At 39.3% G+C, this 13,233-nt stretch overlaps 1 protein-coding gene across 2 annotated transcripts in view; it reads left to right on the forward strand.

The window, feature by feature from the left end:
• NR3C2 (nuclear receptor subfamily 3 group C member 2) overlaps positions 1–6,308 on the forward strand; it is a 514,840-nt gene extending 508,532 nt beyond the window's left edge. For both annotated transcript variants that reach the window (XM_089670472.1, XM_089670473.1), the window contains exon 9: positions 1,272–6,308. In XM_089670472.1, the coding sequence (XP_089526598.1) occupies positions 1,272–1,427 (156 nt within the window). In that variant the 3' untranslated portion in view covers positions 1,428–6,308. The remainder of the gene's footprint in view (positions 1–1,271) is intronic.
• The last annotated feature ends 6,925 nt before the right edge of the window (positions 6,309–13,233 follow it).

A 13,233-nucleotide genomic window follows, 5' to 3' on the forward strand; every position in this document is an offset into this window, starting at 1 on the left:
TGTGCCATGTACTATTCTCTTTATAGTGCTTCCTTTATGTGAAGTCCCTGGTGTTCCTGCCAGTCCCTCTGCTTTCCTAATTAAAAATTGACCACACTAAGCAGGAGAACACATCGTGGTCACTTCTCTAGCTGTGCTGGGAATTCAGCCTGCTCTCCTCCAAAGATCAGACTTGTCCTTACACCCCCTGCAGTCATTCACTGGGGAAGGTCAGTGTGCTGCTGTTTCTCCTCCCCCAGCTCTTACGCAACTGAGAACAGAGGGTATGTGATCACTTATAAAAAAGGGAAAACAATGTGTTTATATTTTTTATATCTATACACTAAATGTTTTGCCTTTCATTTCTATTTTAAACCGAACATGTTTTACAAGGTAGGGGTTTACATATATACATATACATTAAAGTTGGCAAGGAAAAATTCATGGGGGACAAATCAGGACAGTTGTTTACACAGAACATGATTAAATGAGAGAGGAGCATATAAATGACCTCATCAGCATGTTGATCCATCTTTTGTCCAATCACAGTATGGGGGGGGGGGGGTTGAGGGGCTGCTGACAAGGCCATTGGCCAAACTGTAGGGAGGTTTTGAACCTGGCTATGCTCCCTGGTAGGAAAGTCTGGATCACGAAGAATGCCACTCTTTTTTTTGCAGATTAAAGAGATCACATACCAGTATTTTGTCTGGTTGCTTGGAGTTCGTGAGAACTCAAGCTCATCAGTTTTGTCTGCAAGTCACTGTGCTCACTGTCCATAGTAAGCCAACAAGTTTACTTGTCTTACCACACGTTTGCCTTGGAGTAGAGAAGCTCTTCCATCAATGTGAGAGGTTATACTATATATGACATACTATATTTTGTTCATCTTGTATAAATGCCCTATGTAGGGATTTCACTGGAAGTGTTCCAGGCATGTTAACTTGAGAGAGCAGTCCCATGCAATTCCAGAAACCTAGAGCACACATATATCTATGTTGGTTAAGGAACACTTTGTAAACTTTCAGTCTAAAGAAATCTTGAGTTGATCTGGTCAGTCTGCTGCTTTCCAACTATTGGGGTTGGGGGAAGGAGGGCGCCAGATGAACATTCATATGATTCATTTGTATTACTTGATACATACAAGCATTCTGAATGACATATACCCAGTTGTTATAGAAATGTACTCAACTGTAGAGACTTAAAAAGGTGGGAGCCCTTTTTACAGGCATGCCTTGGCACTAAATGGTTAAATCCAACCCATTTAATAATATAAAATTCTCTTTGTTTTGCAGGTGGTTGGAGACTTGTTGGAGTTCTGCTTCTATACCTTTAGGGAATCTCAGGCGCTGAAAGTGGAGTTTCCTGCTATGCTTGTGGAAATAATCAGTGATCAGTTACCAAAGGTAGAGGCGGGGAATGCCAAGCCTTTGTACTTTCATAGAAAGTAACTGGAAGAGTCTTGCAGGAAAACTTTGCCTTAAGTTTCCTCAATGTTCCATCACAAGCTGGATATAAGAAACTTTTTTTTATTCTTTTAAAGACAAGGAAGATCAACTCTTTTAAGCTGAATAACATAAAGAAATCACACTGTTTGGGGACTGAAGAAAACATGCCTGGAATCATTGAAAATGCAGCCAGCATCATCCCCAAACACTTGATAATTACTCCTATTCCTATGGATAAAAAGCCATATCTAGTCAATGACTGATTCATTTTGATATTTTAACATTGAAATTAGAAAAAAAATGCCATGGAGTTTCTTGCTTTGTTTCATTTGGGTTCATGGACACAAGAAGACTTTTAAATGGTTACCCTCGGTTTGCACACAACGTGTACGATCAATATGGGGCATTACATATTCTTTTCTTGTACAAAACAAAGAGAAAGCTGACGAGAAAACAATAAAAAGCTGTTGTATAAAATAACAAGGAACCTTTGATGTTGGATAATCACTTACTTTTTGTGGCATTTGTTGTCCCATGTTATCAGTCATACTGCAAGATGAAGGCAATGCCCTCTATTATTTTTTGCTTTGTTTTCTGCAGAGATGGCATTTGGCGCCAGTGCTGTGCCATTGGAGGCATAGTCCTCACTCCCTTTGCCATGTAAGCATGCAGCAAGTTTCACATGAACCCCTGATGTGTAAAGCAGGCATTTATTTCAGTCAAATGAAATGTGATAAGATGTTAAAACAAATGCCCCATCTCGATTTTTATTAGCTATATTGTGCTGGCTTTACAAATAATTTTACGCAGTCTATGCTGTATTGTATATTGCTGTATATGTATAAATTGTGAAGGACCTGAATCAACAAAACTGTATGGTAATTTTTGTAAATTAGACTGAAAAAAAATCTTTAATGACTAAGGATGAATGGAAAGTATAGGAAAGTATTTTTGAAAGAATTCTATTTTGATGGAGAATATTTAAGTACTCTTTTTTTGTCTAAATAAGGTAATTTTTTTTTGTAAAGTGAACATGTTTTGCATGGATTCTGAACTGTTTACAGTGTATTTAAGGAAGGGAAAGCTGTGCCTTTTTAGCATCATATCTAATTTACCATTTTGCAATATCTGTTTGTAAATAGACTCACTTAAACCTTTTTCAGTTATATTTAAGCTTTTCTACTTTTCTGTAAAACAGAAAAAAAGGTTCTACTTTTTTTGTGTACTGCTTGCAAGTAATACTGGAGCACACTTTCTAGGAATCCTTCCTGTTTTCTTGTGAATTACACTATTTTATGTTTCAAGGTGAACATATTGGACATATGTTCCAAATGAGCAACAGGGTGGGAAAGGTTATCCTGAGAAACATGCTGAAGACAAAGCCTTCACCCAGGATCACTGACTTCCTCCTACATCGCGGGTCTGGTGTGTGTATATATAGAAAAAAGTGTTCTTAATTGCCCATGGCAAACCAATCAGATTGTTTCCTACATTTTTAAATGTGCAATGGAAAAATTACAGTTGAGGTCTATTGCGCCGGACAACATAGAACACTTTTGTACACAAGCTCCCCTCCACCAATTTGTTTTCACGTGGGAAATTTCTCCATACATGAGCACTTCAATTTTTAGGGTTATGGAGGTAAGGTGTGAAGAGGCATGCCAAAAAAGAGATCTTTATAGAATGCACTTTACTTGCTGTATTAAGAGATCCTAGATCCCCAATATTTTATTTTTACCTATGTCTATGTACTTGGGGCTCAAATAGTAGTACCTGTTGCCATGCTAGATCTACACGGGTGTTGACTCAAGCAGGCAGTGTGAAAGTTTGAGAAAGATATGCATTTTGTACAGGGGAAAATCTATTTCAAATATAAAATTTATTTAATTTTTTTAAATGTATGACATCACTGAGTAGTATGACCAAAATGGCACCAAATATTATTTAAATGGCCCAGAAAATATTTTTCTAACTCTTCCAGAAGGTGATACTTTTGATCAGCAATGGGTCTAAGTTTGCCAAGTAATAAAGACAAACCTGGAGTGTTTGGCATATAAAGAGAGTATAGTATAGTGTGATTCTGCCTTGACCAGAAAAATATTAGCATATTCATATAAAAGCAAGGTTTGACCAGTGCTGTAAGTTGGGAAGATTTATCTACCCTATTACTATATTCGATAACTTATTTACAGATCAGACAAGATGCATAACTATAGTCTTGCCTTTTTTCACTGAATTCTAAGAGTGGTACTGTGATAGCCATAGAGTAGCACTGCTGTGTGTAAGAATGACAAGAGTGATTGGGGTAAAACCTAAAATAATCAGCCAAAGTGAAAACCCTTACCAATTAGGTTAACAGTCTGACAAAGAGACCTTGCAAGTTTGCTATAATTTCCACTACATTTGATGGTACTAGCCCTATATTATTTGCTGTTTTGATCCACTAAATGCTACTGACGATCTTTTGCCCTCTCTTTCATTAAAAATGCACTAGTATACCAGAGTATATGTAAGATTTACAGCAGAAACAGAGAGGCCTAAGAATTGAAATAAGGAGACCGTTTGTTAAAGAATTTTGTGCTTTGCCATGTTTGTGGGAGCTAACTGTACATGGTAGTTCTTTTGATTGTTTTTATCATTTTATAGTACGATACAAGACAGGCTTTTGTAAGTCTACAAATATGTAACTCTGTTTTGACTTATCAGTCCTGTCATGGGTACTTACTATCTTAAGTGTCCCAGAATCTAGCCTTAAACAGCCCATAGATTACTCGAATTTGTTTCCTTCCACCACAGGTTGATGGGGGAATGTTTCCCGCGGCACTACTGTGTTTTGCTGGTGGGTGCCTTCATGGAGGTTAGAACACAATGGTTACTGCTAGCAGCTATAGCCGCTGGCAGTAATAGAATGTAAAAAAAAAAAAAATCCAACAGGCTGGTTGTACTCAAGTTGATCGAAGGATTGCCTGGGGTATAATCAGCCTGCCCATACTTGGATCGAATTTCAACCAGTCCCTGCTGAACCAGCCAAATTTAAATCCAAGTAGCCAGCTTTAGTTTAAGCTATAGAAAGAGTAAATAATGAGTGATTTTGGCTATTTTTAATGCATTTAAAGTGCTGTTGTGGAATGTGGGGGGCCCTAATAGGGCTATTTTGTCTGATTACATCAGTGTTGGCAAGCATGATATTAGGTTTTAATGAGTTCCTGGAACTGCTTCAGCAAGTGGTGTAAAAGACTCCTGTCCCTCAACAAATATCGTAGAGAATTTCCAGCCTGAAAAACACAACCCAAAAACAGAATGATTCTTAAAGCTGAATACACTCAGTGGTTATGCACCATGGTAGTCACGTATGCACCATAGAGTGTTAATATTTAGCTATCTGCAACAAGCCATGAAACAGGACATACCAAGACATAAAGCCATTATGACTATGATGACTACAGCATTGGACTTATTTAGTAAAGCAGCACAATAATAGTAATGACACCAAATTGCTGTATTGCTTGCAACAAGACTCTAGCTTACTGTAGTCAGACCAGTTACATGCCGATTTCTTATTGGTTATGGTTCACTACAATTGTCACAATATAATTGCTTTTTGCACTACCTTATGGGAAATATGAGGTCTGTTACACTAGGCTCATACCTAGCACACCAAGAACTGTTGTGTGTACATGGCCTATAGTAGCAAAATCCTGCTACTACCTGGAAATGTTCATTTGAGTGAGCAAAAACAGCCACTGAGGATAGTTTATCATTTGTAAATATCCATCTATACACTGGAACAATGCTGTAAGAGGAATTGACTTTTATGCATAGAGATATCACAGTAATTTATCTAATTTTTAAAATTTCTAGACAGATTGATTACCTTAAAAAGAATAAGAGGGCCCCAGGAGATTCATATAACAAGCTAGAATACTGCTTGGGAATATTGTTATCCCTCCTGTAAATCCTTCTGTAAAGCCAGCAAACCACGTGTACAAAGCACTGCATACCAAATAAATTTCATTATTTGCACATGAAGACATAGGCATTAAGCACTGCAGTTATGTAGATTTTCATAAGATCATCTCCTTCAATCATGCATCATTTTGCATATATGAAGATTCTTAGACACTGGCATAAGACTTTTCATCACTATAATGACCCCAGCATGAATCCATTTGGTATGCCAGAACCTTTAGGGGAGCAGTGCTGTTTATACTCTGCATTCTACCAATAAGTAGTGTATAGGGTAAAGTTTATTGCCAACATGTTTATAGCTTTTTCCAAAGCAGGGTATGGTCTAGTATTCTTAAACCTTTAGTCAATTTTACAAACAAAAAAATTTGATAATATAAACCTGTTTGTCACACTGTTTTTTAACACAGTTTCTAGATTATCTTTCCATCACATCTAAATCACATTGTACATGTTCTGTTAAACATTATTTCACATCACTAACATAGATCTTCAGTGTTATAGGATTTCATATGGAGAACAGTAGTGTCTGCAGTGTACACTAAAAGTGAAAGGTTGGATATGAGACCAGAAAGCAGTTGGGTATGTCATGGAGCCTTGGTACCTGCCTTCTGCCCAGGTCCAGGGCAGGTCAGGTATTGGCAGCTTTCTGCATCGTCCTTAGAAGCTGCACAGTGGAGAGCACAGTCTGTTTTTCTATCCTGTTTAAAGCAGACATTGGTAACTATGGGGAGTCAATAAACTGATGCTATTTAATGCCATATTTGTGTCTCAATATCATTTTACTTAAGGGCAGCATTAAAAAAAAAAAAAAAAAAAAAAAACTAAAATAATGAAAACTTGTGTGAATTGTTTTTGTTGAAAGCCAAACTCCATTTTTATTTTGACATTTTCTACTAATAAAAAAACCTTGCATTAGTTTTCTGTGGTTTCCTGTTAATTGCTGCTAACTTAACAATACTCCGAAGCACCTAACGCCAATTTTTATGATTTAGACTACACCATTTAAAATGATTGCTTCGTCTCATTTCACAGAAGGTGGCTGTCAGTAAAAATATTTTGAATTAATAAGACTATTGGAAATCACAGGGCTCAGAATTCCCACTGCTTTAGCAGCCTCTGGATTTTTGTAGAGAATTAGGTTACAAATGTCAATATTATTATATATTATATTGCAGTGTTACTAGGCTTTGTTTATATATACAGCTCTTAAAATAGCTGCCTATGTGTACCTTTTTATACATTTTATTAATAATGCCATGCAACAAGCATATAAATATCATACAGAACAATGTGACCCAGTCATACCTCTGAAGTGTAATATGTGATAGAAAATGCAGCCTGTATGAATTTCACTGCTGCACAGGGTGTTTTGAATACAGATAAAAGAGGAAATTTGACTTATCTGTAAAATTCATATATTTGAGTGCAGTACAGGACACAGTCAACCAATTAACACACCATAGGTTATAGGCTTGTATCTCCTGGTGATTGGATACTGGCAAGTTTTTGAGGAGACACCCTCTGGGACGCCTCCCCTATAAAACCCCACTCAGCGAGTCCTCAGTTTTGTAGCAAGCAATGCAGAGTAACAAGAATCTACAGAGGGTGTCCTGTATTGTACTCCAAGATATGCATTTACAGGCAAGTCACCATTCCACTTATCCTAATCAGGCAGTATATGAAACAGGCAACTTATTCATATCACCAAACCAAGGCAGGCAACCACTAATTAATGGAACTGTCCCTCAGGCACAACAGCAACAGTGGTGAAAATTTACCCAAGGATCAGTGTAGTGCGTGCAGCTGAAGCCTCCACTATGAAAAGGTAAAACATGTACCTGGTTACAAGAAGGTAAGAACAGAAGACCAGGTAACGACTAACAGTTTGTCAATAGAAGCTTAAAGGTTAAGTTCACCTTTACAGAAAAATAATCAGTGCACATATTTTTGCAGAAAAAAATGTGCATTTATTTTATTGTCCTGCAGGAGCCTGGAAGGCATAGCACCCATGATGAGTAAATCATGGGCTCCTGCAGAAATGTCTTCCAGATTTCAGCCCATACCTCCATACGGGCTTTCTGTTTGAAATCCGGAGGACATCTAAGTGGACTAAGTCTGCTGCAGTGGAAGATAGTAATTGTAGTGTATTCATTCACAGGAACATGTGAATGAATGATGTGCCTGTGTGAGCAGAGCTCCGCACAGCCACACTGTTTTTAAAAAGTGACAGCAGGTGTGAGGATAAGAACCCCCGCCCACAGTTACAGGGAGGATCGGGGGAGAGGGGGCAAGAGCTGGAACATGTTACCTAAATAAAGGTGGAACATGTAACATGTCCCAAGAGGTGAACTTATCCTTTAAGCCTAAAGGCTCAGGGTGCTCTGTCAATAGCAGTGGAGTGAGTGTGTAATGGTGCAAAAGGAGATGTCTGCTTCAAGCAAAAGAGTGCCATATGTGAGGGCTGAAGGAAAAACAGAGAACTCTGTTTTTCAGAAGAAGAGATTTTTTTTTTTTAGGTACAGAAAGCTCTAATAGTTCTGAGAATATTCAGAGAATTTAGAGGGATACCCTTAGGATGCTTAGCAGCAGGACATAAAGATGTTAGAATAATGCTATAATTGTGAATTATGAGGTGGATCTCTTAGCATATCTCAGAACTAGAGACTCTTCCTTTTATGTTACCAAAAAAAGCCTACCATGTTGGTTAGGAATTCTCAGGGAGTGTCTCCAATGGTTTTTGGGGTAGTTTCTGCAAGGAACTGTATTAAGATCCTTGGGGAGCACAGGGTGCCACAAGGGGGGTCTGATGCAAAATGAAACCTGAGTAAGGTTCTTGTAAAGAGGGTCAAGTCTAAAGGCCTTAGAAAGGATAGAAAAGGCAGAAACCTCAGTTATTAGGGTGCTGAGAGCTAGATTCTGGTGCAGTTTGAGTTTGGAGGTTCAGGGTGGGGATCCAAAGTAAACTCTGGAAATACCTATACTTTTCTGAATGCCGGCTAATAATAAATGTTCCTGGAAGTGACTCTCTTACCTACAGCAAGGTAGGAATGGCAGACTCAGAGATCCCTCTGTTAGTTTAGATCTGGGTTTCAGTAAAATAAAGATGTGCAGATGAAAGAAACTGTAAATGCGGGTTTTTTTAAGTAAGACAAAAATCATATTTTCTTAGTAGTACATTACAGTACACAACATAGTATTTTGTAGCATTGGGATGTCCAAAAGAAGCCCAATTATGGGGTGGGCTACAGCAAACATAAGGCCTACAGCACTGCCCGAAGAACCTTTTGACATCTGCTGAGGCCTGAACATCCACCTTTTTTCATCCAAGGAAGAAAAAATGTTTTGTCCCCCCCCCCCAGAGAAGCTCCTGGGATGAAATTTGCTTGCCTGTAATTTACAAAATGAATAGGCTTTACTTTGAGGTTAGACTTTGAGAATTTAATTTCCTAGCTTTCAAGAGGAATGACTAAAGCCAAAAGGATTCTGACCCTCAGAACCTGGGCTACAACAGCCAAACCATTAAAAATCAGCAGCTGAGAATCAGGTTGGTAAACCGGATCTTGATCAAAAGATCAGGATTAACTGAGAGGGCCCATGTAGAATCTTCAAGGAGTCTGACAAGGTCTGCAAACCACCTCTTCCTGAGCCAGCTTGAGGATGTGATGAATATTGGCGTGCCCTCTATCTTGATGGGTGGAAAGACCATTTTCTGGAGCGCAGATGACAATGACTGAGGAAGTCCACCTGACAATTTTCTATTTCTGGAATATACATGTTGGGAAGGGCTGGACAAAAAAGTTCTACCCAAATCAGAATCAGATCCACTTCTCTTTGAGCTGCAAGACTTCAGGTGCCTGAAGACCAACAAACTGGTAATGCACAGCAAAATGCAGATAGTGTTGATGGGTTAGGAAGATGGGACAGACATGTAGGCATCCTTGATGTCAACTGCTTCCAGAAAATCTCAAGGTAGAGGGAAGCAAGGACTGATTTGCCTAATTCAGAACATTTTTACATTAATAAAGTCATACAGCACTTACATGTCTAAAATGGGGTGAATCCCCCCATACCACAGGGACAGGGGAATATGTGACAGCATAAAGGGGAGGTAGATTTAGAAATTCTAGCTAGCAAGCGCTTGGACACCATGTTCCTCACCCCTGCATACACAAATACATTTGGTCCAGGTGGATGCAAAGGCAAACATTCCCCCCATGTTAAGGAAGTGGAAGAGTTTCCTCATTCCTTGCAGTAAGGGAGCTACATTCTGACCATGGACCTTGGGCTTAGAGGCCTCAGACGAAAAAAACCCTCCTTTTCGTTCCAGAGAAAGGAGGATTTCCCGCCTGAGCCCTTTGTTGGCTGGGGTACTTTCCTCCTATGAGTTGTCTAGGGAAGCTCCAAAAGGGACGTTAAATGACATATACAGTTGTGTTCAAACTAATAGCAGTCAGACATCACTAACCTGATCAATCACTGTTTTTGGTAGAAATGATATTTCTACATGGCAAATAATTTACTAGCAGGTGTAGTAGAGTAATAGAAATCCAACAGACCCAACAGTCATGACATGCATGCTGCTGATTCTGTGTAATTCAATCACTAATTGAAAGGGGCATGTTCAAAATACTAGCAGTGTGGAGTTCTATTAGTGAGGTCATTCATTCTTTGAAAAACAGGTGGCAATTATTGCCCTTATTTAAGGAAGGAAGGCAGCAAATGTTGTACATGCTGGTTACAGTGCATTTCTCTCTGAAATTCTGAGGAAAATGGATCATTCCAGACATTGTTCAGAAGAACAGTGTACCTTGATTAAAAAGTTGATTGGAGAGGGGAAAACATATAAAGAAGTGCATAAAATGAAAGGCTGCTCAGCTAAAATGATCGCAAATGTTTTAAAATGTTAACCAAAACCTGAAAGACATGGAAGAAAGCGAAAAACTACCATTTGAATGGATAGAATAGCCAAAATGGCAAGGACTCAGCCAACAATCAGCTTTAGGAAGATCAAAGAAGATCTAAAGTTACCTGTGAGTACTGTTACAATTAGAAGATGCCTATGTGAAGCCAAGCTATCTGCAAGAAGCCCCCGCAAAGTCCCACTGTTGAAAAAAAGACGTGCTGAAGAGGTTACAATTTGCCAAAGAGCACATTGACTAGCCTAAAGAGAAATGGCGCAACATTTTGTGGACTGATGAAAGTAAGATTGTTCTTTTTGGGTCTAGTGGCCGGACACAGTTTGTCAGACGACCCCCGAACACTGAATTCAAGCCACAGTACACTGTGAAGACAGTGAAGCATGGCTGCACAAGCATCATGATATGGGGATGTTTCTCATACTACGGTGTTGGGCCTATTTATCGCATACCAGGGATCATGGATCAGTTTGAATACATCAGAATACTTGAAGAGGTCATGCTGCCTTATGCTGAAGAGGAAATGCCCTTGAAATGGGTGTTCCAACAAGACAATGACCCCAAACACACCAGTAAATGTGCAACATCTTGGTTCCAGACCAACAAGATTGACGTTATGGAGTGGCCAGCCCAATCCCCGGATCTTAATCCAATAGAAAACTTGTGGGGTGGTATCAAAAATTCAGTTTCTGAGGCAAAACCAAGAAATAGAGAAGAACTGTGGAATGTAGTCCAATCATCCTGGGCTGGAATACCTGTTCACAGGCGCTCGATGTTGGTTGACTCCATGCAACACAGATGTACAGCAGTTCTCAGAAACAGTGCTTATACAACTAAATATTAATTGATTCAAAGGAAAGCAAAATCTTCAAACATTTTTCAGTTTATATAGTGAATGTTTGAGTTTGTAAAGAAGAATACAAACATTGCTATTTTTTTGGAACAGTCTAATATTCACTTTTTTTCAATTTTTTTTAGAGGAACAACACAAATTTTATATATTTTTCTTCATGTTTTGATTTGGAATAGAATGTGTAGTGTTCCCAATGCATTTGTGTGTATGGAAATAAAAGCTGGTAGAAGGATTTTGAACTTTATTCACTTTTTTTCAACACACTGCTATTATTTTGAACACAACTGTATGAATGGGCTCTCTCCAGCTGCAGCACATCCTCCTGAGGATTGGTGACCAGAAGTAGACGGTATACTCTGGATGTGGCCAAACTAGAGTTTTGTAAAGTGGTATAATTATAGTGTTATCTCTACCCCCCCATCTCCCTATAGAATTATAGTTTTATCTCTTGAGTAAATACCCTTTTTAACCACCTCTATTCCAGACACTTTCACCCCCTTCCTGCCCAGGCCAATTTTCAGCTTTCAGCACTGTCACAAAGGTGGGGAGTACAAAGAAAAATGCATAGTGCCTACAGTGAAACGTGGTGGCAGAGTCCTTCTGTGGGGCTGCATGAGTGCTGCTGGTGTTGGAGAACTGCATTTCATTGATGGTATCATGAATTCACAGAAGTACTGCTCTATATTGAGAGAGAAGATGCTATCATCACTCCGTGCCCTTGGTCGTCGTGCACTTTTCCAACATGACAATGATCCAAAACACACATCTAAGGCCACTGTTGCATTTCTGAAGAAGAACAAGGTGAAAGTGAATTAGTGGCCAAGCATGTCTCCTGATCTGAACCCAATCGAACACCTATGGGGAATTCTGAAGAGACAAGTTGGGCATCACTCTCCATCCAGCATCCAGGCTCTAAAAGAGGTCGTTCTTAAAGAATGGAAAAAAAAATAGAAGTTGCAATATGTCACCAACTTGTTCATTTCATGCCTAGACTTGGTGTTGTCCTTACAAATCATAGAGGTCATACAAAATGCTAGATGTAGTAGTTTTTGTTGTGGGGTGTATTCATTTTTGCATCAACTAATTTAAGTAAAACTGAAGATTTTGTAATCAAGTTATATTGTTAACCTTACTTTCATGTACACATTTTTTTCACAAAATCATAATTTTAAAAGAGAAGTATGGGTTACATTTTGTTTGCATAATCTGAATCCTGGTGAGCTGCTACTATGAAAAATGATTTTCTGCCCTCTGAAATATACACCCTTTCTTCTGAAATCAAAGAAAATAACTGAGGAGGGGCTGAGGTCTCTCATGCAGTGTCATCCCGACACTGATGTCGGTATCCACCCCACTCTTATGACTGACAGTCTGCATGCTCCCGAGACATCAGCAGAGCTTCAGCTCTTCTCACACTCCCCCCTCCCATCCAGACTGTTGAGTCTCTTCACACACAGGCAGCTTCTCTCCCCCTACTCCCCCCTCCCATCAAGCTTGTTCTGAGTCCAAGTTTCACTGACAGACATGCAGCTGCTTTCTCCCTCCTCCTTCCTTCCTTCTGCCTCCTATCCAGGCTGAGCTTTCACTGCCTAACTTTATTAGTTCTCTCTCTGCAGAGTGAAGCAGAGAAGAAGCTGAAGAACATTAATTCATTCTTTTCTTGTACAGTACAGTCTCCTGGAGTTGCAAATCCCTCAGCATTCTGTTATGTGCCTCTGTTTCTTGCTGACAGTGTGAAGTCATGGAAACAGAAGCACATGACAGGCAGGCATGTTCCAGCTTGTGTCTCTGTGAGGAAAGCATGGTCACAGCTGAGAGCTGAAAGAGGAGAGGATGAGGGGAGTGGCTAACTCTAGATGTAACCACCCACTCCAAACTTTCAAACCTGAAGAGGACCGTTACTCAGCCCTAACCAGGGCTTGGAATGGGGATACAGCAAACATGGAGCAACGTAAGAAAGAAAGAAAAGCTGTTCTGTGGTAAGGGTAGTTCATGCTATTTGTACTATCCCATACTTCTCCTATAACAAGTTATTTCTCGCACACAGAATGGACATACTTACAATTATACC

This window comes from Staurois parvus, unplaced genomic scaffold, assembly GCF_062004578.1.
Source record: "Staurois parvus isolate SC_StPar_1 unplaced genomic scaffold, SC_StPar_1.0 ptg000090l, whole genome shotgun sequence".
In the NCBI taxonomy this organism is placed as follows: domain Eukaryota; kingdom Metazoa; phylum Chordata; class Amphibia; order Anura; family Ranidae; genus Staurois; species Staurois parvus.